This window comes from Pristis pectinata, chromosome 2 (genome assembly GCF_009764475.1).
Source record: "Pristis pectinata isolate sPriPec2 chromosome 2, sPriPec2.1.pri, whole genome shotgun sequence".
NCBI classification, from domain to species: domain Eukaryota; kingdom Metazoa; phylum Chordata; class Chondrichthyes; order Rhinopristiformes; family Pristidae; genus Pristis; species Pristis pectinata.
In genome coordinates this window covers 48472562-48499778 of record NC_067406.1, presented here as the reverse complement: position 1 = coordinate 48499778, position 27217 = coordinate 48472562, and the positions used below count along the sequence as shown (strand labels likewise).

At 38.2% G+C, this 27217-nt stretch overlaps 1 protein-coding gene across 1 annotated transcript in view; it reads right to left on the bottom strand.

Moving 5' to 3' along the window:
- The window catches only part of itga1 (integrin, alpha 1), a 165797-nt gene that overhangs the window by 99961 nt on the left and 38619 nt on the right, over positions 1 to 27217 (bottom strand). The window contains exons 6-7 of the mRNA XM_052010445.1: positions 17390 to 17517; positions 7289 to 7437 (exon numbers count right to left, since the gene is read on the bottom strand). Of these exons, the coding sequence (XP_051866405.1) occupies positions 7289 to 7437; positions 17390 to 17517 (277 nt within the window). The remainder of the gene's footprint in view (positions 1 to 7288; positions 7438 to 17389; positions 17518 to 27217) is intronic.

Below are 27217 nucleotides of genomic sequence, written 5' to 3'. Positions count from 1 at the left end.
ACACCCACAGTCCCAAAATATAATGTAAAAATGCTGCATGTACATTGTTATAGTAGCACTGGTGATTCAGTCACCATGAAACTGTATTAATTATTACTTTATACTGAAAGATCATGGTTTGATCTTGGCAAATTGTGGAAACATACCAAAAGCTTATTTTCAAAGTCACATGAAATGAAGCAAGAAGTGGAACATTTTAATCAGATTACAGGGAAAGACATTCATGTATAGAGGTACAATAAGATAAGTACATAATAATGTCACTGAAAGACTGGCCATGATGTTAAATTGTTATTCTTCATTAATTGTTATTCCCATAAGTTTAATAAGGAGTAATGTACGACATTTATTATTTTCTCTCTTGCGCACTCAGTTTTAGCTTGTTTTACAAGAATTTTTACTACTACTTCTATTGAACCTTCTGATCTAATTTTTCCTGTATGAGTGCTGAAACTTTTTTTCCTGTTTTTTGACAGAACAAAAATAGCAATCCTTCCCAGTATGCTGGGAGTTTTCTGGTCAGGAACACAGAATTACAATATGTTGGATCACTTATAAAGAGCAAAGGAGCATAACAAAACATTATACTTGTTTATTTTTTTGTGATCAGGTTCATTTGAGGTATTACTATACCTACAGCAGTTTTCTCTAACTGTAGACACACTCTTCTGAGTATCTTAATCTGCTTGCTACTGGGTAAAGATATACCAAGTAAGCAGAATTACTAATTAAAACTTTTTTTTATTGCTCAATCACTGGATAAACGAACAAAAGTACCACCTTGCATCATTCAGCATTGCAGTTCAGCATGTGTCTATACTGCAGTAACTATAAAATCCACATACTAGGGAACTTCACTGCTGAAGTCATTATCTAAGCAGCTTTGTCAAGTATTGACAGAACCCAGAGTTCTGCCAAATCAAAGGGTCCTTTACTTCAGTATTCTTAATTGATAAATCTATTAACACTCTAAATTGTGTTGGGTTCCAACAACAAATTTTATTGCAACTTATTCAATGCATTTTTGTAGAAAAACAATTATTGTCATGTAAGATGAATGCTCCAGTGTGGTGTGTGTTCAAAGACCATTGATTATGGAATAGGGGATTTTGGATTCCAGTCTTACTGTATATTCTTTCTGTAGAGAATTGTGTGGTTTTCAGTACATGCAACTAAATCAGCAACAACTATTTTATAAATGGCTAGTGAATATAAAAAAAAGCGACTTTTGTACAGATGCTGCTTTGTAAATGACCTTTAACTATATTTCACAACTGCAATTCAAGATGTTTGAGAGGTCAAGATATTTGAGAGGCACTTTGTGCTCTCTGGAATAAGTTTTTAAATTCCAACTGATTTTCATGCTGGGAAAATGAAACTATGTGTACATTTGTAGACCCTGGAGATCAGGATTGAAAAAAAAAATCTGGAAAATAACATATCTGCTGAATCAAAGCTGAGCTATAAAACCAGCATGTTCAAAACTTTCTGCATGAGACTACAGAGAGGCTACATTTTGGAATATGGGAAATTCGGTTATTAGGCATCTGGAAGAAATGCTGCACATAGTAATAGGGTCAAAGGACATACTTCTATTTTAAGACAAAATTTATGTGGATTTCCATTAAAAAATCAAGGTAGTTAGATATGAATCGAGAATTAAGAATGTATAAGTTGAGAATGTCATTCTTCATATTCTTGTTATTTCCTATGCTATATGATTGTATGTGGCCTACTTCTACAGTTCAGTAGATTACAAACAGTTAACAAAATAATACAGAAGTTTTGCTGTGATTGTTAAATGCCACCTTTTTTGAATTTATGGACTACACCATAGAAAAGCAATTCTTCTCTATTGGCTGAGTAAGAAAATGACAGAATAGAAAGCAGTAAGATGGATCAATGGAATGCTCTAATTCTGTCTCAATGCTGGTCTTATTGGCAAATTTAAAGTCCTCTCAGCCAACACAGCCATTTGACCTTTCCATGTTCCAGTTTCAAGCTTTTCATTCAATATTCTAAATTGATTGGATGCATTTTCCTTTGTATTGTATGCCAATTTATTCACAAAAGTACAATGATCTGCCCTTTTATGAACTTAGATGTTTTATTTGAGACACTGACTTGTATTAATGCCTGTTTGTCTATAAAGCACTGTGGGACGACTGAAGGCTGGAAATGATGATATGTAACTGCAAACCTTTGGCACTGGAATGGCAAAGCCACTGTTTGCACAGGTATTTTTAGTTTCTTTCATGTTCTTATGTATAGTATATGAGCCAGTTGTCTTATCAGGTTTCCCTTTCTTAAAAAGCAATCAACGACTGAAGCAACATTTTTGCAATGTTCCTTATTGTTTCGAGGAGCACATAAATAATGAGCACAATAAAAGGGAAATAGAATAGGAACTATAGCATAAGATAAGGTATCTTTATTAGTCACATGTACATCAAAACACAAAGTGAAATGTATCTTTTGCGTAGAGTGTTCTGGGGGCAGCCCGCAAGTGTTGCCAAGCTTCTGGTGCCAACATAGCACGCCCACAACTTCCTAACCCGTATGTCTTTGGAATGTGGGAGGAAACCGGAGCGCCCGGAGGAAACCCACGCAGATACTGGGAGAACGCACAAACTCCTAACAGACAGCGACCGGAATAAATAACAGAAGATGTGCTGAAAAATGATTGTTTGGAGAAGGGTTTTGAAAGCAGAGTGTAAGGAAGTTTGGAGAACATGTGGAAGTAATTGAATCAAAGGATCATAGAATGACATGAGGAGAAGCAAGTCACTTAACCCATTGTGCCTTTCATGGCTCTCTGGTTGTCCCATTCCCTGTCTTTCTGTTGATCCTATCATTTTTTTTTCCTCAAGCTTTTCTCCCACTAACTTTCGAATGTTACTTTTGGATCTGATCCCGCCACACTTTAAGGAAGTGCAGACCGATCAACAAATGTGAAAACATTTTCTTTCATTAGAGATGGAACTTCAAAAAAACAATGGTCTGCATCTTTTGATTAAATGCCGCCATTTTCTCTTGGAGATGTCAACTTTTACCTGTGGAGTAACGTGCAAGTTAAAATTTCTTGATCAAATGTGTAAAACCTGAACTTCTACACGGCAGAACTTCTTTAAGAACACTAGACCAAAGTAATTGAGAGACAAGGAGAAATCTACTGTGACCTTTCTGGAGTAGCAATACTGGTAGGTGGGACAGGACCACAGAAAATACAAAAAGAAACAGGAAGATCTTGTAAATATTACATTGAGGGAAAAGAAATGGAAATCTGGTGAGGAAATGGTAATGGTACTCTGAGAGTTCGGGACAGCAGATATGTAGCGGCATTTTGTATAATGCAGGGATGTGTAGATTTAAATACAGCTAGGAGCACCTAGATTAGTGCTTTGGTTCGGAAGCGAGCAGTAGAGTAGACATGAACAGCTAGGAGCACCTAGATTAGTGCTTTGGTTTGGAAGCGAGCAGTAGAGTAGACATGAACAGCTAGGAGCACCTAGATTAGTGCTTTGGTTCGGAAGCGAGCAGTAGAGTAGACATGAACAGGATATGGTTCAAAATAGTTTTGGCTTTGGGGTGATTGTTGGGGAAGGAAATCTGATTCAGCTGGAAGTTGGAATGATTATTGGAACTGCAATGGTGAGAGCTGAAAAGGATGCTTTAATATTTTACATGGATGGAGGTTTTGACTCACCAAGGTCTTTATATTTGACAAGCAGTTTCAAGGTGTGACAGTAAAGGAGGCAATGAGGTAGAGATTTCAGGACAAATATCTGTGTGATGCATATTTATTTGGTGTACAGTATCATCATGAAATCAAGGAGGTCCTACATGGCAATGAAGAGTTACAGTGTCCCTCCTATGTTGCACTAAGGAAGTGTGAACCATGTAAGAGCATTGCCTTGGGGAAGACCACAGAGGAGAAGCAATAGAGGATGGCACTGCTTATGACAGTACTAAGGGAGCAGATAAATCATGAAGACTAATTTAAGATGAGGAGTGACATTCACAGTTGCATTGGATTTAATTTGAGACTTTGATCAAAGTCATTTTAGCATTATGCACATCTTGGAGGCCAGGTTGGAGGACAAATAAATAGCTAGTACAGAATTTGCAATGAAATTGGGAATTGGAATTGGTTTATTATTGTCACTTGTACAAAGATACAGTGAAAAACTTGTCTTGCATACCGTTCATATATTTCAATTCATTACAGGTAGTACAAGGTAAAACAATACAGAATGCAGAATAAAGTGTAACAGCTACAGAGAAAGTGCAGTGCAGGTAGACAATAAGGTGCAAGATCATAACAAGGTAGATTGTGCAGTCAAGAGTCCATCTTATTGTACTAGGGAACTGTTCAATAGTCATAACGGCGGAGTAGAAGCTGTCCTAGAGCCTGGTGGAACGTACTTTCAGGTTTTTGTATCTTCTGCCTGATGGGAGAGGGGAGAAGAGAGAATGTCCTGGGTGGGTGGGGTCTTTGATTCTGCTGACTGCTTTACTGAGGCAGCGAGAAGCATAGACAGAGTCCATGGAGGGGAGGCTGGTTTCCGTGATGTGCTGAGCTGTGTCCACAACTCTCTGCAGTTTCTTGCGATCATGAGCAGAGCAGTTTCCATACCAAGCCGTGATGCATCCAGATAGGATGCTTTCTATGGTGCATTGATAAAAATTGGTGAGTGTCAAAGGGGACAGCCAAATTTCTTTAGCCTCCTGAGGAAGTAGAGGCGCTGGTGAGCTTTAATGGCCATGGCTTCAATGTGGTTGGACCAGGACAGGCTATTGGTGATGTTCACTCCCAGGAACTTGAAGCTCTTAACCCTCTCGACCTCAGCACCATTGATGTACACAGGAGCAATGACTAACTCTTTTGTTTTACTGACATTGAGGGGAAGGTTGTTGTCACAACACCATGTTACTAAGCTCTCTAAAAGAGAGGACACCTTACAAAAGGGCACTAATGGAAGAGTGAGATGATGTTTATATGGGTTGTTGAGGCCTGGGATAGATGACCCTAAGTGTGGAGTCATTATGAGAAGGGTTGACATCAGGATGAATGGAAGTAAGATAGGTTTGAAAGATATTAAACAAAAAAGAAAGCTAACTAATATTTGATACTCTGGCCGATATTTGGCTTGCTGCAGACAACATCGAAGCAAAGACGAACACTGGAGGTAATGCTTTGGTATATATTTTTTTCAGATTCAGCAGTTTCAGCCACGCCACTAAGTGGGCCACACATTTAAGATGTGGAGTATAGTTTTTTTTATAAACTTCATTTAAGCCGATGACAATAACATCCAGGAATAGGAACAAAAAGCCCTCACTCCCAAATGCATGGTAACATGTGTGACACAATGATTGCCCTGACTGATTATGTAGTAGAGGGCAGTGGAAGCAGATTATTTAAACATTTTCAAGACAGAGGTTAATTGATAATTGTTAAGCAACGGGCTAAAAAGTTATTGTGGATTGATGGAAATGTAGGGCTGACATTACTGATGGTGGAGCAGGTTTGAATGGCTGATTGGCCTTCTCCTGCTCCTATTTCAGACATTTCCATAACTGTCAAGAGTAGTACTGAAATGGTTTGCAGAAGGCATATCTGAAAGTCCTCTGCAATGAGGCTTCAGCTGTAGAGAAAAATTACCTTGGAGGAACTCAGCGGGTCAGGCAGCATCTATGGAGGGAAATGGACAGTCAACATTTTGGGTTGAGACCCTTCATCTGAGTTCCTCCAGTATTTTGTGTGTTGCTCCAGGCTCCAGCATCTGCAGTCTCTTCTATCTCAAGAAAAATTGCCTTTTTTTTATGCTGAAAGACAATCTAACTGTGAGCTGCTTCACAGATATATGCTGTCTGCAGTGAAAAGTTGAAGTAAAATAAAGAACAACCTCCATGTGGAATCAGAAATCTCACAGTCTGGAAATGCATTTATGGAATCACTGTATATAACTTCTTCCAGTATATTTCCAAATGGAGGCATGCAATGAATAAATAGCTATTGATATTAATCTGTATCTGTGCACATGGTTTCATTGTAAACATGTATAGGGAGTCTGTGAGGAACATTTAAAAGGAACTGAAGAAGAGGGATAAGTGCTTTCCACTGAGTGGCAGAGTGTTATCCAGCCAAATCAACTTTCCTCAATAATCTTCTTATTGTTGTTGCAACTGGCAGCATTAATCAGTTTTGATCTTTCTCATAATCTTATTCATCCCTTTCACCCTCTTGCTCATCCACTTCCTCTTCTTATACTAAGTACAAGACCTGGCCACTTCAACTGGCATTACAATGTCATATGCAGCAGCCTGAAGACTTTCTCCAGAAGTCCACCCAGCTGAGCTGGTCATATTTAATGGAGGAGGTCTAGAGCTTGTTTAAGGCTTTTTTGCATGGGTGGTCATTATCCATGCCTGGGTTCCTGACAGAGCTCAAGAGCCAGTTTTAGAGGGGACAATGCTTTTCCTAAGCAGCCAGCTTGACCCTGAAGGCTCTAGGTTGAAGACAGAATGCTGGGTAGATACCATAACCACGACCGGGATATTGTGTACAGACCTGCATTGGTTTAACAAGGAGGATTAGGCCAATAACAGCAGAGTCACTTCTTACAAAAAGCATTAGACTTCTCCTTCAGAGTTCCTCATGTTCTTCAATGAGTTTTGGTCCCTGGTATTTTAGATTGGTAGTTTAAATAGTCTGTGTTTTGAAATATTAATGTTGAAACAACATATTGATATTTTCAAGACAACAACATAGGTGCAGCTGCCATCCTATCACCAAGACTGGAACAACGTGCCCAGATATTTGGAAGGAGAATGGTCACAACAAATAAATCAGATCCTGTTCTCCTACTGTGGTAATGAAGGGGTTTGTACTTAAAAATCCCCACAACAGCCACATGTACCATGGACTTAAACTCTGGTAGATAGACTACTAATTATTTTAATCTGCTTCATCACAGCAAGTGGAAAATATACCCATTGGAGACATTTACTAACTACAATGGCATGTTACCATTCACTGAAGACAAAGTCAAGGCTACAATCATTTAAGTTACACTGTTCACAGCACACCGTAATTTGTAAGCCTCTAATCTTTTGATTATAAGTGGCATACCAGAGAAATTAGAACATTGTAGCAAAAAGATAAAGAAGGTTACACCTCAAAATAAAAGCAGTTGTTTTTAAATAGAACGATCAACACACTATATTTACAAGTATACTGTACATACTAAAAAGCAGTTAATAATTTTACATTTTGAGTACTAACCTGGCATACTCAATTCCAAGAGCTGTCCTTGTCTCATTTCCACCACACTGCTTTATCTTTTTAGCAACTTCTAGGAGATCTTCTGTTGTGTTGTATTCATTGAGACTGACTTCATGTGTGACTTTAAAGCCATACTGTATAATTGCAACCTAAATTATTGGCAAATAGAAGAACATTACTGCATTGAAATCACAAGCACTGATGTTTCATTTCTTTTAAGTGCAAAGGAAAATTAAGAAGAAGTGTAATCATTTTCTTATGCCAGAAAAACGGCTGTAGAGTCTGTTGCTGTCTGCTTAACAATTTTGTAGTTCGTAATATGGTAATAAACACAATGAATTCTGTGTTAAGTCATGACACAGATATGGGGTTCCGTTTGCAAGAAAAATTCCTTATGCTTTAAGATTCAGATTGTTTTAATACTTTTCTGCACCAAAGCCGCACTACTTAATGCAATAGGCCTGAAGAATCATCCACTGTCCTCCTGTTCTAACTTGAATATATTATCAAAGTGATCACCATTTAAGCTAAGGTGCATAAATGGGTCATGGCCTTGCAGGAGAATTTTGGCATGGTCTTGTAACACAGGGGGAAGTCTGCAAATGCCAGTGACATAAGAGGAGGTGGAGAGATGGGACTGAAGAAGACTACTTAGAATATTGGATTTCCCATATCCTCAGCCTTTTTACGTGGAAGGAAAGAATCAGTGGTCAGTAGGCTTGGTGAGAGCAGATGAACTAAGTTGTCAAACTGCAGTAATGCTGTTCACCTGGGATCTAGTCCAAAGTCAAAGAAGAGTTTTTTATTTTCATCATTGATGAAGGATATAGTTCTGTGCAGCTAATAGATATTATAGATAAAAGGAAGTGACATCTGTGTACCCTGAGAGTGCACGTTGTTCTTCTGTGAGTCTTCCTTGCCTCATATCTGCAGTCCTTTGTTTCTCTAGTATTACTGCTCCACTGCAAAATCTCTTCAAGGATGCTCACTTTGAAGAAGTTTTCTTAGATTTTTCCTCCTTACCTTTTACCCATCCCCCAGTGGATCTGCTCTCCCCTCCTCCCCCACACCTGCCTATCACTATCTCTTACCTTCATCTACCTATCACCACCTTGTGCCCACCCCGCCTCCCTTCTTTTGTCCACCTATCACTGTTCTGCTTTTTCCTCCTATATATTGGGCTCCCCCTTTTCCTATCTTCAGTCCTGAACAAGGGTCCTGACCTAAAATGGTGACCACCTGCTCTTCTCCACGGATGCTGCCTGGCCTGCTGAGTTCCTCCGGCAACATAGTGTTTTGCTTCATTAATGAGTGAGCATAGATGTGCCCTTGGTACCTTGCAAAACAGAAGCTAATTCTTAACTCTGCAGCCTCTGCATTGACAGCACTTTCTGTCTCAATGTTTATGCTGAAACACCAGCCACAAAATCAATTTTGCAAATATTAGAACATGGAACATTACATCACAGTACAGGCCCTTTGGCCCATGACGTTGTACCGACATTTTACCCTGCTCTATTATCTATCTAACCCTTCCCTCCCACATAGCCCTCCATTTTTCTATCATTCATGTGGCTGTCTAAGAGTTTCTTCAATGTCCCTAATGTATCTGCCCCCACAACCTCTGCTGGCACCCACCACTCTCTGTGTGAAAAGCTTACCTCTGACATCCCTTTATACCTTCCTCCAATCACCTTAAAATTATGCTCCTTTACATTCTTGATGTAAAGTATATTTTGAGAAAAAGAATGAAAAGGAGTGATGTAATTGGTGTTGTCTGAGCTCGAAAGGGATGATATGTTTGAAGATTCAAACAATCTATCTGGTTAGAGTTAGGGAGTGGAGCAAGACTTATCATATTACAGGCCATACACTATAGACCATAAAACACTGGGAAAGTATTGGAAAAACAAATAAACACAGAAGAATGAACAAAATAGGATCATTCAGCCACTCATGTTGCTCCACTATTCAATAAGATCATGGTTGATATTCTACCTCAGTACTACTTTCCTATACTTTATATTTCTTGATTTCCTTAATATTAATTTAAACTAATTATCCCCTTCTGCTTTGAACTTACTCAGTAACTGACTGAGCCTCCATATCCCACTTCAGTGAAAATTCCAAAGGTATACCATATCCTGGGTGAAGAAATATCTTCTCACCTCAGTGTTGAATGATCAGCATATTATTAGGAAATGGTGACTGTTTGTTCCAGATACATTAGGCAGGGAAAATAATCATCCTTACCTTTACCCTGGCAAATTCCATAAGAATTTTGTATGCTTCCATGAAATCTCTTAGTTTACTTAATTCTAAAGAGTGTAGGCCAACTCTGCTTAATCTCTCCTCATAGGACAATCATGCTCTCCAGGTATCAGTTTGGTGAACTGTATTACACTCTTTTCATCAGTACACTGTATATTCCTTACATAGGCAGACCAGATCTATATACAATTTTCCAGGAGCAGTTCCACTCAGGCCCGATATAATTTCAGTATTCTTTTACTCAAATCCTTTTTTACAAATACTTAGAAAAATAGCAACAGAATAGTGATAATGGAGAATGTCCATTTATCTGAATAAGAACTGTGTAAAGGACAAGGAAGGATTTCCTGAAATTTGTACAGGGAACATTTTTCATTCCTTTTCTCTGTTTTTCACTCAACAAGGAAGGAACCAATGACAGATCTGGACCTGCAGAATGATTGATAACAAGTCAAGCATGATTCAGTGGGATAGCTTCTGGAAAATAGTAAATGTTATATCATGAAATTTAGACTAAAGGTTGGAAAGGAAAGTGAACAAAAGTGAAATTATTGAAAAAAATGGGCTTATTTTGGTGTATAGAAAGCAGATTTGGCCTAAATAGACTGGAAATAAAAATTGATGGATCAAATGAAGAGAAAAGAAGAGATAATCCTGGTGCAAACTAGATATGGTTTCACAAACAGGAAAGGAAGACATAGAAAGTTAGAATTCCCTGCAAGAATAAACCAATTAAGCAATTTGATATAGAGAATGGAGACATGATGAAGGTAGAGTTGAAAATATAGCAAAGAAGCAAGAAGAAGCAAAGGGAACTGAAAGCAATAGAAATAAGCACAATGAAGAGGGCCTATGATTAACAAATACCTGTAACATAAAAGGAAACAAAAAAGCATTTCATAAACATAAGGAGAAAATGGAAACTGGAACAATTTTTTTTGAGGAAGCAGAAATCACGTTGAAGTGTTAAATAAGTACTTCACAATTAGCTTCACAATTGAAGAGGATGCTGACAATATTACAGTGAAGGAAGAGAAATTAGATGGAATAAAAATAGAGAGTGTCCTTCAAAGGTAATGGGTTTGGTCAGATCAGTTTGCATCAGATTTCTGGCACTAAAAACTCAAACCATAGATACAACTTCAACAGGTGTTTAACTTGACACTGGAGAAAAATATATAATGCACAGGAGCCCACAGGCAGGGGTATGTATTGGAATTTAAAGTTAATGGCTCTTGAAGGGACATGCAATCTCATCCTTAACATTAGGGGGTGAATATGTGTGTGTTTTTTACAGAACACAGAGGGTGCCCATGCCTTTGTTGCTCCCATTTGACATCCTTGCATGTAGAATTAGATCTTCAGTTCAACCTTCGAGAAATCATTTAGCATCTGAAAGCATGTTTTGGAGAAGTCTGTTTTCTTGTGTCAAAGCCATTCAATGGTAGAGTTGTTGAAACGCAACTAGAAAACATTTGGAAAACTCAAAACATGCTCCAGGATGTTGTAAGGGATTAAAATGATGTTGTCATTTTTTGTTTAATCTAAAATGACAAAAAATTTGGCACACTCCTTATTGGTGCAGTGAGGAATTATGTCACAAGTAACACAATTCAACAATTCAAAATAATTTATATTAATATATTGAGTGTTTTCAATAGAAGAAGTAATTTTTGATGTAGATGAAAAGCTTCTTTAAAATATTAGCATTACTGGGCTATTTTAATACACATGCACTCCACTGCACATGGTGTTTATCTTTTACTCTTGCAGGACACATGTTGGAATCTTTTCGTAAATACTATATTCCTGCCAAATGTTTACAACATGGAGATATGCAGAGAGTGATTAGATTTCAAGAGGATGTAATGATAAATAAAACAAAATTACAGTGGAAGGCGATGGAAGGTTGCCATAGCACTGTCAGATAGGAGGTTGTTGCAGTAGATTCCTCTTGGAACAAGCTGTCTTGTTCAGTTTCCTGTATAGGGAGAGGCAGCTGATCAAGACCAGATGTACAAAAGCTGCATTTATATGAAACAAAGAGAATGTAACTTGTAAGTCACAGTTGCTCCTGCTACAGACATTTCTTTCAGTGTTCTCACAGAGCAAGTATTGTAGTAATATGACCAATAGCAGTAAACAGAATTCACTATTTTTGCAGTAAGTGAGCTTTATGATTTTTACACTAATTTCTTTTACAATTACAAGGTGAAACATATAGAGGAATAAACACAGTGAAACTCATGATTCCAGTCTAAAGAAGATTGCAGGAATAAATTTACTTGGCAGTTGCATTACCAAACTAATCTACACAGATAAGGTTGGAAAGATGTAAGATAAGGTAAGATATCTTTATTAGTCACATGTACATCGGAACACACAGTGAAATGCATTTTTTGCGTAGAATGTTCTAGGGGCAGCCCACAGGTGTCGCCACACTTCCGGCGCCAACATAGCATGCCCACAACTTCCTTACCTGTACATCTTTGGAATGTGGGAGGAAACCGGAGCACCCGGAGGAAACCCACGCAGACACGGGGAGAACGTATGAACTCCTTACAGACAGTGGCCGGATTTGAACCCCGGTCACTGGCGCTGTAAAGCATGGAGAATGGAAAAGAATGCTGGCTCCACATCTGTTGTCACTTCCCCATCCCCTTGCTGGAAATTGCTTGGATGAACAACTTGATTCCCATTAATGAAGTGGGTGTATTTTAATTAGATTCATACACTGCGTGCACTTCCTCAAGTATTACTGCAACACTGGACACCAAGGTTACCATGCAGAACAATTGATTGCACTAATCAAAGAAAGAGACTGAAGAAAAATTATTTCTCTTCAATTTGCACAATAAGTTCTTCCACCACTGCTGTGGCAAGCATTGGAGATATTTCTCACCTACACTTGAAGCCAGCGATCTGCAGATTTTATCAATGTTACTCTCGCTGCATTAAATCATCCAGTAATAGGAGCAGATGGAAGTCCTATCCACCACTGTGGCAGAGAAGACTTATTCCAACGAGTTTAACATCGCGCTATCAAATAAACCCGTGCATCATATTTCTAAGATGAATAATTTAATCTAAATGGGACACATCCAGACAAAGAGCATTATGCAATAAGATCATTGTTTGCAATAGTAATGTTCAATTTTTCTTTACTCCAATTGCTGTCTACACTTCTCTGCTGTCAGCTTAAAAAGAGGCACACATGCTTTTTGAACAGTTCTTAGCCATGTTGAGATGAACTAATTTCACATGACTGCTGGCAACATACAAGTACAGTGGTTTAGTAAGTATACCAATAACCCAGAGGCTGAACTAACAATCTCAATACATCCCACCAGTTTGTGCACTTGAATTCAATAAAATTTTGTGTGAATTGTCAGATTACTGAAAAAAGGAACTAGTGCATAAACTTATAAAGCATTTGTTTAGAGAGAAACAGAGTTAATGATTCAGATCATATCCCAGTCAAATGAAATAACATCTCCTTTAGTTGTTAGCTTTCCTTTTTGCCTGCCAAACCCACTGAATATTTATTTTCTGTCTTTACTTCAGATTTCCAGCATTAGCAGTATTATGCTTTCGTAACTGGTTCATGTAGACTCTTTGGAGAAGGATACACGCCATGCTAGCCAGGCCTGTATATGATTTCAACCTCATCATCTTGAATGACTCTTAAGTAAAGTGGCCGAGAAAGATACTCACTTTTGGATTTTGGATTTGGGATAGGTATTAATGCCAAACTTGCTGGCAATGTATGCGTCATGAGAATGAGTCCTTGTAAAGGTCACAGTGGGAATAAGGACAACCAATTCTTTTTTTACAAATGCACGTTTCTTCCCTCAGTTATCAGCCTCACCCATGGAACTTTAATGAAGCACTGTGTCAGGCATTTATCTCAAACAGGAGTGGTATAATAGGCTACATTTGTAAATTCACTGAATAGATACACAGAAAATACTGTAACAATAGTCTCAAGCAGAAAAAAAAACAACAGTAATCCTTTGCCTGTTGTCGATAGGAGATAGAACTTTGATACAAAATGTAACTCAGGAATAGCATCAAAAGTACTTGCAACATATGTCGGTAGGATAGAAAAACTTGGCAATTTAGTTCCCCCAAGTTGGCTTGGTTGACAACTGCTTGGACCCTTGCCAGGAGGTGGGGCTGTGGTTCCCTTAGTGCTTTAGTGGCAAGAATAGGAGGAACAGAAGCTTGGAATCAGGTGGCTTTCGACACTGTTGGCAGATTAAATAACACTCCTGGGATAAATCTTAATAACTTACAGCAGTTACAAGCCTTGAATATTTGGCACTGGGTAGATCAGTAAACTGCAGTCACTAACAGTAATATATTTTCCTGGGTCGCAAGGCTGAAACTAACCATCAAAATAACAAAGTTTTAGACAAGGAGGCACTTACAAACTCTCATGACTCATTAAATAGAGCAAATGTACACTTAGAGGAGAACAGCAGGATTGTTTCTCCAGAAAGGACTGTATGGGTGCTGGCCAGGTTGGGTGGGATGCTGTTGAGTCTGTCTGCGAAGGATAATTAAATAATACAAATTTTGTACTGGATCCAAGACTGTAACATTACATTATCTTGTAAGTTTGCCTGATGAATATCAGTCCGCAAAGAACTCCTGTTGAATGTTATCAGTTGAAAAAAGGCAAGTTTATAGTTCACCAATACTGGCTTACCCCAGGCAAGTAAAATTTGTTAAATTGAAGCAATATGGCTGGGAGTGATGTGAACAAAACTGGCTTGAAATTATTCCTAGAAGCTGACGATATTTTTCTTCCAAGAATGTATTATTCTATTATCCAAAAGCACTACGCTATTTCTATATTCATTTTCACAGTGCTATTGTTGGATATATTTGACATTTGAGTTTTACTGTTGGTTTATGTGGGAGGAAAATCAGTTCAAATGGCTTAATCAAGATGCTACACATTTTTTATGGAATTGTAGAGCACTGAAAGTGGACATAATCTCAGTCTATTACAGTCACATGTAAAGATTATGGCATGTAAAGAATAGAACTAAATATAATTCACAATTACAGCTGGTGATTTAAGGCGTGCTGAAGAAAATGAATGCTTTCTATTATGAGAAGCAAAGGCCATTTAATTGATGCATGCCTGCAGCATGTTCATCGTAGACTTCTTTTTGAGCTTGACCATGTCACACGCTGCATAAACAATAAGGCAGTATTGTACATTTCAAATCAGATGCCAGGCTGCAAGGCCATTACATCTTGTTTCTTGGCAGTTCCTCCTTCATTCACCTTCTGGTTTTGCAGTTAGAATGCAGGGTTCAACCTTAGATTGTGCAATGTGGAAGAATCATACTCCAGCGAGTGCTAGTTGGAGCTACTGATGATGGAAAACTGCTATTACCTTTGTAACATGTGTACTCATTTCCAGAAATAGATGGCTAATAATAATTGAATTTGGTACAGTGGTATTCAGTGATGTCAACCACAAATCAGTCATGGCAACCAAACAAATGAGTCAGAAGGTTACAGATTCAAGTTCAGTTCCAGACATCAGAACAGTTAGTCACAATCTACATTCTAGTCCTGTACTGAGACACTGATGAAACATCAGAAGGTGATGTTTTTCAGATGAAATATTAAAATAGGCTCCTATCTATCCTCTCAAGTTGATGAGAAAGTCTGCCCGGTCCTACTCAATGAAGAGCAGGTGGGCTCATTCTTGTTTTCTTGTTAATATATAATCCTCAACCAACACTTCTGAAGCAGGTTTCCTGATCAATAATTCATTTTTACTTTTGAGACCTTACAAAATGAAACTAGGTTGATTCACTTCCTAAATGACAATGATTCCATTCCCTCTAAAAGAATTTCATTGCCTGTAGACCTTTCAGATGTACCATACAGCAACAAACAAATGTAAGCTCTTCCTTTCACGCTAATGCAGGATGTATGTATTGAAACTGTAATTATTTTATTTTATGTGTCTACCCTTAAAACAAATCTTGCCATCACTGCTGGATTCACTTGATATACAAACATGTCCGTAATGTCCATAAGAAGCGAAATAGATCCAAGCTGCTTAATTATTTCCTAATCAGTTGACTCTTAATCATCAGCAAAGTGATAGAAAGTGTCATTGATTTTGCCAGAAAGTGGCACTTGCCAACAACCTACTCCCTAATGTCCAGTTTGGATTTCGCTAAGACCATGCAGTTCTAGACCAATGCCTTATAAAGCCTCAGCAATACATCCTTGCTTTTATATTCTAGTCCTCTTGAAATGAATGCTAACATTACATTTGCCTTCCTTATTACTGACTCAATCTGCAAGTTAACCTTAAGGGAATCTGAACTAGGACTTCTGCACCTCCAATTTCTGAAATCTCTTCCCATTTTGAAAATAGTCTACACCTTTATTCTAATGTGAATTTGACTTCCAGATGTGAGATGAGAATGCCTGACAAAGCAATGTTTGGTTGAGTATGGCACTAAGGAGCCCTGGTAAAACTGAACTCAGTGGCCGTCAAGAAGAAAACACCATAATGATTGGATTACAACCTTCACAAAGGAAGATGGTTGTGGTTGTTGGAGGTTAATCAGCCCAGCCCAAGGCTGTCACTGCAAGAATTCCTTAGAGAAATGCCCTCTTTGGCTGCATTATTGATGACCTTCCTTTCATCATTAGATGAGAAGTAGGGATGCTTGTTGATGACTCTGCAATGTGTAATGTTCAATTCCATTCACAGCTCCTTGGGAAATGTAGTTCATGCCTGTATGCAGTTGACCAATGCATCATTCATTCAAGTGGCAAGGTAAGATTGCCTTCACTAAGAGTGAGCCTAATCACCCACCCTTAATACTCAAAAGCATTACAATTGCCTAATCCCCCCCCCCCCATCAAAACCCTGGGAGGTCACCATTAACCAGAAACACAAATGAACTATAACAAATGCCCAGGATACAAGAACAGGTCAGACGCTCACATTCTGACCTTCCAAAGCCTTTCCATCATCTACAAGGCATGTCAGAAATATGATGGAGTTCTCTCCAACTGCCTGGATGAGTGCTCCTCCAAAGGTGCAAAACTCAAAAAACTCAGCACCATCCAGAACAAAGACAGCCCACTTAATTGGTAACCATTCATTATCCTAAACATCGGTCTCACTTCCACAAAAGGCACCCAGTGGCTGTAGTGTGTACCATCTATAAAATACACTGCAGTTATTCACCTAGACCCATTGGAACCCCATTCCCTGCAATTTTCTCTCCAAGTTGCACACCTTCCTAATTTGAATGTATTTTGCCTCAGTTTTGAGAGCTGTGCATTAATTTTACATTTAAAGTTTCATTAAAATCCCCCATTCAACTTGTTCCAGTTATTTTTGGGTGTGGGTCACAGATATCTATGCTGATTGTTAATGAAAAGAGATCGTGACCAGAAGTTTCCACTTTGATGGAATTCTGCTTGTCAGAGTGTGTGGAAGACTGATGGGGCAGGAAGTTGCTAAATGACAAAAGGGAGGGGTTTCCTAATTTTCTGATTTGTATTCTAGACAGACAAAACTCTAAGACTTAAGTATGCATTCTGAAATAGTCCCTCCTTCTATGTTGTGGGCAGATATGGGAATCATAATCTTAAAAGATTCTAATCACCTGCAAACGACAACTCACCTTCCTTGCTCCACCAAATAAATCCAATTTGGGACTATGTGCTGTTGATCCCCAATAGATTTATGCACAAATTATCTTTCACAAGGGTTCAACTGAATAGGTAATTAAATGTGCAAGACCTTTTGAAATACAGTGCAAGCATTTGACTAACCTGAGTTTGCTGACGTCCAATTTCAATTTTTTCCAATAGTTTGATGAGGAAACTGTTAACACTAGACCAAGGGTAAATGCTGTTGGAACCATCAAGTACAATCACAATGTCAAGTCGTGACTTGCAAGCTGCAAATACAGAAGATAGTACTTTTTTGTAAATAGAGGTTAGAACCAAATAATATCTAAAACACCAGTAGTTATATCAATATGCATACAGTTTGGAAGTGAAAAGTATGCTAAATGTGGAAGAGGAAGTGGAAAGTACTTCCATGCACTATAACTAACATAAATGCACAAGTGTTCCCAGTCGATAATCCTACCAGCTATGTGTTTCAGAAATATTCTTTGTGGATGGGTAATGCATTAATTTCAAATATATGTTGCTGACAGGCAAGAGCTTCCAGTGGAAGCTGGAAGTACAAAATTATCTCCATTTTACTTAATTCAATTTGTATGACGAGCAACACAGAGTAATTCTATAATCTGTATTACACAGAATGATAGACATCTTCATCCGGTAGTGTCTGCTACATTGTAAATGACATCCTCCATCTTGAAGAAGGTTTGATTAAATGTGTGTCAGATTAGTTTTTCCATCAACTTTTCTTCCCTACTTCCCTGGGATGGAGTTCACATTTCCTAATGCGTCACTCCTTGACAAGATGGTAAATCAGGAAGTTTCTGTAGAGATTGGTACCTGGTGTCCTGTTGCTCACTATTTAGTTAATGTGCCAACATACAGCTCCAAAGTGTGGACCATGAAAGCTCTACTACAGAGAAAGTTGTGGAAGATGACTGGATAAAGGGACAAGGTTTATTAGCAGGTATCAAAAACCTAACATTATTATTAATACATTTTATTGAAGGAATTAGGGAAAAATGTGATGAACTATCGCTGTAATTTGTGCAAAGCAGATGAACCTAAGAGTGCAAATATCATTGTAGAGACATAGCTGCAGAATAACATATAATTGTATATTGAAGAATACATGACATTTAGGGTGAACAAAATGCTAGAAAAACTATCCAATAGCTTTATTGTCACTGTCTTTTACTGGTATGAGCTTATCATTTTCAGATTCTAAGATCTTTGTGTGCAAAAAATTCCTGTAATAAATTATGACTATGAAATATCAGATGATTTGATTGAATTCCCAAAACAGCATCCATGTTATCCTCAGCAGAGTTAAAGCAGGAGCTTGTCACCTGGGAATTTTCCTGTGTTGTCCTTTTCACTTGCCTTTGTTCTTGTTCATTTTGTGAAATGAATCATCTAATGTGCAGGATCCTTTAACACTCTGTGGGGGAGGTTCTATTCACTTGCACTTCCTTTTTGTTGCAATTTGCCCAATAATGGCAAAACTGGTTTTAAAGTTATGTTTACTGCATATTGAATTTACACAATGTTTTGCATTAATTTATTGCATTGTGGTGGAGATAAGTGCATTGACTGAGTAATTAAGAATGCTTATTTTTGTGATCAGGCTACTTTTACTTGCATTAATCAATTCACAATTAGTTGGTGTTCTAAAATTTCAAGGATGATTTAAAACAAAATTTAAAACAAAATTCAAACTAAAAGTTATGCACTAAATTGTTGAGTTAGGCAAAAAATTGTGTTTAAAACCACAGAACTTTTACCAGATTGTTCAACATGACCAAAATTAAACCCATACCTTCCTCATCTCGCCTCTGTCAATAATACACTAGAAAACTGCGGCTGCAAACTGTTAGAGATTATTCAGGAGTTCTGGAATTACATGGATTGTAGTTATTCATTAAAATGAGAACCAGTCTTCAAAAAGAAACCTGTTCACAATTTAACTTACACTGATACTTAAAGGTCATTGAAACCAGCCACTGGGCGTGGGACATTTTGATTCTGCACCAATATAACCATGTAGAGGAAGATAAAAGATGAATGTTTATGTTAGTCGACCCTTATGATGAGATCAGGGAAGCCATTAAGTGGCCATTTCCCATATTAACACATTATTAAATGCATCTCCCTGCCACTTAATAGACAGTTCAGGACATATCTGTTTTGTCGCTTAATATCCTGACTGTATTTCCAAGGAACCATGCCTCAACATCGTAACAAAGCAGTACGTTTTGGATGATTTGTACTCAGAACCCCTTGGGCCAACCACCAGTATTTGAATATTCAAAGGGGTTTTTCCATTTGGGATGTGCTCTCATTGTAAATATGTAATTCTGTAAAGTTACCTGCCTGCACTCAAAATGTTAAAGCCAAGTAATTATAGCCACTGAAACTGTAGTTAATCGTTTATTGTTGTCTTTGTGTTTAAAACTTGTAAACCATCACTGGACTGTTAAGTGTGGGGAGAGGAGAAATAGATTCTCCAGAAGGCCTGCTTGTGATAAATAAAATCCTTTCATATCTACTAGCTTCAGTCACCAGTGACTCAAAGTCACAAAACAAACAATACTATAAATGCTTCCTTAACTTCAGAATGGGCTACCGGCAACGGTGGTGGAGGCGGGTCTTTTAAGAGACTTTTGGATAGGTACATAGAGCTGAGAAAAATAGAGGGCTATGGGTCTCTAAGGTAGGGACATGTTCGGCACAGCTTTGTGGGCCGAAGGGCCTGAATTGTGCTGTAGGTTTTCTATGTTCTATGTTCTAATAATTAGGTACCCTACTGTTCTCTGGTATGAAGAGATGACAACCAGGTTTCACTGTTTAGAACTCCAAATCAATTTTTCCTTTATTTTCTTCTAAAGAAACATTGCCATTCTACTTTGAAAGGAGTGAGAATGTTGTAGTGCACTATTACTTTTGTAATTAGGGATTTGTGCAAATGCCAATTGAATACATGTACAGCTATTAATTAACACAATCACACAATATCACCTACAATGCTTAAATTATTTTCCAGTGGTCCTTACAGTAGACTATTCCTGATGGAAAAAATCTCCAAGGTGAATATGATACTCTCACTTGTTGACCCCAATGCAGCAGACTCTGTTTTAATGAATAACTGTCAGTGATTTTAATTCCATCTCCTTAATAGGAATAGAGCAAAAGCACTCTTAAAGTTATATTGGTTCACTTATCACCCCCTCCTGTTTAGTGCCTGCTTGATCCCCATCAGCCAGAAATATGATTGGGGCTTTAGAATATGGTATGTTTTTTATAGTCTCGTTAGTACAGGGTTATTGTTATAATTTTGAAGCACCAATAGGCAAAACAGCATAATGTAATCTAACCAGCAAACCTTGAAATGTAGATTTAGCATTTCATTGAGAACCGAATAAAAATATAGCACTCACTGTCAGCAATCTAAGCAATATCTCTGCCCCTACTTCTGTGATTACCTTCACCCTTGTCAGAATAAATCTTAGCCCCATTTCTACATTGGAACTACTGGAATTCACTCTTCCATTCCTTTGCTGCCTCTCTCCAATGAGTAAGCCAAAACAACACTTGCAGGTGATGTAAGAAAAAGTAATGACCACCTTTAAAAGACCTGTGCCTTGCACCTGGAGCACTGGCAGAGCTGCAAAATCACAATAGCTGCCCTCTGCCTGCCTGGGGTTATAGTTAACCCAGTTTTTTTCGTTGCTTACATTGCACTGCTTAATTTATAACACTACTCACTTTGCCTCTGAAGTGTGCATTCATTTCCTGACTGTATCTTTTCTTGTACTTGAGACACATATCAAGCTCCTTTATGTGGTTTCTTTTAAATCGCAGATATAAATTCATTTAAGTGCATGATTGCATTAAGGAAGTACACAGAACAAATCAACAAGAGCAAACAAGGGACCCTTGCAGGAACAGTGCATAGAAATTTTAAGTCCCTAATTTTACGAATGAAATTATTTTAATTTAATTGAACATAGATACAATGACAACATTTAGTCTAATCTTGATATGCAAAGCGATTAGAATCAGTTAATAAAAGATACAAAATGACTGTGTGTGTGGGTCTTTATAAAGTATACAATAGAGCACTAATTGTTATACTGCATATGAGTGCATTGAAGAGCAATAAGTTTCCAAATGTTTATATCCATTTATCTTAGTTTAAATGTTTTATAAAGAATAAATATTTCTCTGGTCCCTATTTATAACAACATAATGAATGTGTTTGTGAATATATTTTAAATAAAAAACAGAAATACAAATTTGTAAGGAAAAGAAAAGATTTGTTAAACCAACAGCTTGAAAGCATTATGTTTACGGAAACCACAGGCCAGTGGCATGTCGTACTCAGGGCTCCTTTCAGTTCATGAACTGCACTAAGTGGAGAAATATGTCACAATTTCTCTCAAGGGAGAAGAGGTATTATATATTGCTCAGTTAGCAGCTATATCTGTTTGTTTTGCCCTTGATTGAATAGAGTTTAAAACTGTTTAGGTTCTACCTCTCTAAAATATCAGGAAGATATCACTTGGTTGGGAATGTTTCACCAGATTATGACTTCAAACTGTTGCTCTAGATTGGCATTTATGTCAGAAACATAGAACCAAAAGGGTCTGTACAGAGCACAAATCTTAACATACTAGTTGTGGAGCTATCTCATTGTTTGGCAATTATTATATATTTTTTTGAAAATATTTAATTGCACAGTTCAATTAAACATTTTGGTCTAGGGGTATGATTCTCGCTTGGGGTGTGAGAGGTCCCGGGTTCAAATCCCGGACGAGCCTCCAATTGAAGATAAAGGACGTAATGACGTTGTTGAAGAAGTCAGTCGAAGTCAGTCAGAGAAGAGAGAGAGAGAAAAGGGAGAGAGACACCAGCCTGCTGGTTCTCTCTATCGATGGATGAGAAAGAATTATAGTAAGAATTATAGTTGTCTCAGTCAGAAATGTGTGGAACAGGGGAGTCACCACATGCAAGTGAAATAAGGGAAAAAACCTTAAAAGGTCTTCTTTTTCATGAGATGTGAGCTTCACTGGCAAGGTCAACTTTTATTGTATGAAACAGCGTTAATAAGGAACAACTGTTGAAAAGTTATACAGGTTGCTGAGAAAACTGTGATTTAAAATTTATTCAGGGCATGTGTCACTAGTAAAGACAACATTATAGCCCATCCTTCATTGTCCTAGGTAATCTGGAGGCAAGTCACCTTTTTGGTGCTTAATAGACGATTTCAAAGGGTATCTCTGAATCAACTACATCACTGTGGTCTGGTACATACATCCAGATCAGGTAATGGCAGGAGATTTTCTTTTCTCTACAACATAAGCAAACTAAATGGGTTTTATAACAATCAGATAGTTTCTTGGTGATCATTGATGACACTACCTTTTAAAAAATACTAAAATTCATCCAAAGAATTGAATCAGCTCAGAGGACCATCTCTGGTGACCTTTGAACAGGTAGCAGTGAGATGAAATCTTTAAATTGCTGCAGTCCATGTTGTAAAATCTATGTGGTACTACCACAAGTGCGATTAAGTAAAGTTCCAGGACTCAGAGCCAGCAACAATATCAATGAACACATAAATGTGCATGGGTATACAGGCATATACAAACACACACACAAACACGTACATAAATATGTCCAAATCAGAACAGTGTGGACTTGGAATGAAAATTGTAGGTGATGATGTTTCCACACATATTGACCTTGGTCAAAGGTCTGGGGAAACTAGGCAGGTTGTTACAGTCCATCCTGTAGATAGTACATGCTGCAACACTGTTGGGTGAAAAAATGTCATGAATGGATGCCTATCAAGTGGATACTTTATTTTTACTTTATTTTGGGTGGAAAAGCTCAGGCAGTCAGGTCGCACATGTGGGAAGAGAAACAGAGCCAACATTTCAGGTCAAGGACTTTTCATCAGAACTGGGAAGGCCATAATATATAAGAGCAAAATTAGGTCATTCAGCCCATCGAGTCTGCTTCACCATTCAATCATGGCTGATTTTTTTTCAACCCCATTCTCCCACCTTCTCCCCGTAACTCTTAACTCGTTACCAATCAAGAACCTATCAATCTCTGTCTTAAATACACCCAATCACTTATAATGAATTCCACAGGTTCACCAGCCTCTGGCTGAGGAAATTCCTCTTCACCTCGATTTTAAAGGGACATCCCTTTATTCTGAGGCTGTGCTCTTGGATCCTAGACTCTCCTACTAATAGAAACATCCTCTCTACATCCACTCTATCCAGGCCTTTCAGTATCCGATAAGTTTCAATGAGATCACCTTCATCCTTCTGAACTCCATCAAATACAAGTCCAGAGACATCAAGCACTCCTCATAGATTACACCATTCATTCTTGGGATCATTCTTGTGAATCTTCCCTGGACCATTTCCAGGGCTAGCACATCTTTCCTTAGATATGGGGCCCAAAATTACTCACAATATTCCAAATATGGTCTGACCAATGCCTTATAAAGCCTCAGTAGTACATCCTTGCTTTTATATTCTAGTCCTCTTGAAATGAATGCTAACATTGCATTTGCCTTCCTTATTACTGACTCAACCTGCAAGTTAACCTTAAGGGAATCCTGAGCTAGAATTCCCAAGTCCATCTGCACCTCTGATTTCTGAATTCTCTTCCCATTTTGAAAATAGTTTGCACCTTTATTCTTCCTACCAAAGTGCATAGCCCCACATTTTCCCACACTGTATTCCATCTGCCACTTCTTTGCCCATTCTCCCAACCTGTCCAAGTTCTTCTGCAGACTCCCTGCCTCCGCAACACTATCTGTCCCTTCACCTGTCTTGGTATCATCTGCAAACTTGTGCCACAATACAATCAGTTCCTTCATCCAGATCATTAATATATAAATTGAAAAGCTGCGTTCCCAACACTGACCCCTGCGGAACTCCACAAGTCACCGGCAGCCATCCTGGACAGGACCTCTTTATCCCCACTCTCTGATTTGTACCAGTTTTCTATGCATGCTAGGACCTTGGTCCTAACACCATGGGCTCTTACTTTGTTTAGCAGCCTCACGTATGGCACCTTGTCTAAGGCCTTATGAAATTCCAAGTAAATAACATGCACCGACTGTCTAACCTGCTTGTTACCTCCTCAGAGAATGCTAAAAGATTTGTCAGGAAAGAGACAACAGAATTGATGAGTGCTTCCAGCATTTTCTGTTTTTGTTTTGGATTTCCAGCATCTGGAATTTTTAAAAAATTTCATCTTGTTTGGGGTAGTTGGTGGGCTTTTTAAATGTAGTTGGAGATGCATTCATACAAAATAGCAGGGAGTAAGTTACTGTATTTCTGTCTTATACATGACAGTGATACAAAGGTTTTGGCCAGTTGTGTGCCATGGAATATCAGCCTTTGCTTTGTTCTTGTAAATGACCCAGTTAATTTTCTTGTCAATGATGACTTCTAGAATATTGAACTTCATGGCATTGAAAGGCAGTGAACGTATTGGAAATGGTCATGTGATGCTGATGGAGATGATTGGAACGACGACTGATAGGTTTGATTCTGCAAACATGACAAAGTCAGGCTGTTGCTTGACTCAGCAGTGAACAACATGAGCTTTCCATAAACTTTATATTAATTTTTTGAAAAATGAACTGAATTTCAAAAATAGACCACAGCACAGGGCTGTAACTATATTGTGCCTTTGGTGGTACCAATCATGGGCAACTTTCATTTGCTGAGTGTCAAGCGGACAGCTATGATTCTCCCTCTCATGAGAAAGCTCTATGCCAAAATCTATTTCAATGCATGAAGACTTGCCATCTGGGTGGCTCGCAGAAGAATAACGGCAACTTAATGAGTAAATGTATATGTCTGTGAGAAGGAAAATGGGGAAAACAGCTGAAATTAAAGCTTCATGAAAAAGTCTTAGTGAGATGCCTGTATCCATATTTAATACTGCCAATGTGCAGATTCTACTTTCATGTGCAACTTTTGAGTTAGGCTAATGAAGCATGAGGATATAATAGGGAGATAACTTCCCGATTGTGTGCTTGCTATATGAAACAGCATTTATGAGAAACAAGAAATCACACAGAGGTCCACTTAGTTTAATGCTGAGAAAACTGGAGCTTTTAACAAATCATTCAGGGACAGTATCACCAGCAAAGCCAACATTTATTGCACATGCCTGGATGTCTTAAGTAAGTAAGCTAGAGGTCAGTCACCTTTTTGAGTGGTTTATTAGGCAATTTCAAAGGACAACTAATTCAATCTTTCTCCTTCTTATCTCATGCAAGTAGAATAACCTTCAAAAGCCCATCCATTTTTCTGGCAATTTGATAGTATGGTGTTTAGATTCCTGCACCAGTAACTCAGAAGCTTCCAATACAGGGCAACAATGAATCAACAACATTGCTAAGGGAAGGGAGTCAGGTAGACCAGAGTACATAAGAACAGGAGATTTCCATCGCTATAGACTAGAACACAATCAGATCAGTTTACAACAATTAGTTTCATGGTCTCCATTATAAATACTACTTTGTTTTAAAAAAAACTTTTTTATTTGTCCAAAGGACTGAATTTAAATTCTTCAGCCATCAATATGGGAGCTAGACTCATGCATTCAGATCATTGTTCCAAGCATCTGAGTTACTGGTCCAGAAAACATACCACCTGACCCCTAGAAAATTGGATGGGCTCCTTGAAGGACTTTCTAACATTGGAATGGGAGGGATGAGATTGGAAAGGTCTTTATCAGCGTGGTGATAACGACAGACAAGTGTTGTCTGTCATTGAGGATATAGTCATATCTACACAAAAATAAATGATTCAAAAGGGTATTAACAACAGCAATGCCAAAACTGATATACTGTACACTCATAAGAAATTCCAATAGAACCACCTTTAATACTTTATTATTATTAATAATGGAAATGCCATTGGGAAAATAGTGCAGTAAATATTTGTCTTCAATATGGATGGTAAGAAAAAAATATATATTCTAAGGATGAGTCTGAATTCAATTCTCTTTCACTGAGGTGGGAAGAAAGTTGGTCTTAGTCAGAGTGCTTCAACAAAACAATTTTCTTGAAGAACCATGAATTTAGTGGTACATTCCCAGCACTGAATCCCTAGTTACACTCAGCCAGCTACATGGGATAGAACATATCCTTTGCATGCCTTACACCAGACACCCAGAGCAGACGCTCTATTATGAAGTCTGTCATGGCAAGATATTACTAGACAGACAAAGGAAAGGATTCAAGGATGTGCTCAAAACCTCCTTGAATAATATTCATCCATTTGTCTGTACAACATTGAAGGAGGTCATTTGACCCACTGATTCTATGTTGACTCTCAGAGCATTCCCATTGATCCTGTTCCCTCATTTACTTTTCTTTAACCTATTATCCCTCATATTCCCATCAATGCCCCCTGATTTTCCTACTTTAGGTGAAATTTATAGCAACCAGTAAGCCTCTTACACATCTCTGGGATATGAGAGGTAATCAAAGCACTGAGAGGTAACCCATATGGTCAAAGAGAGAATGTACAAATTCCACACAGACAGCACCCAAGATTAGGATCAAACCTAGGTCATTGGAGCTGTGGGGCAGTAACTTTATCCCCCCACTGGCATTCTTCCGATCTCCTGGGAACCTCTCACCCATTATGACTCAAAGTGTAGAAGAAGCATTTGGGATGGTATTGAGAATCCTGCATCAGGAGAACACATAAGCCATTTGTAAGTGGCAGAAGGAATGCACCGTCCATAAACTACTTACCCACCTGTCCTGTCAAGGCCTCCTGCCCCATCTGGGAAGAGTCTCTGTTTTATAAATAAGTCACATTGGCCTTATTAGCCACCACAGAACCCATAAAACCAGAGTGGAAGCAAGTCATCCTCAATCCTAAGGGGCTGACTATGTGAAAGAGAATATTGCGCTAATAA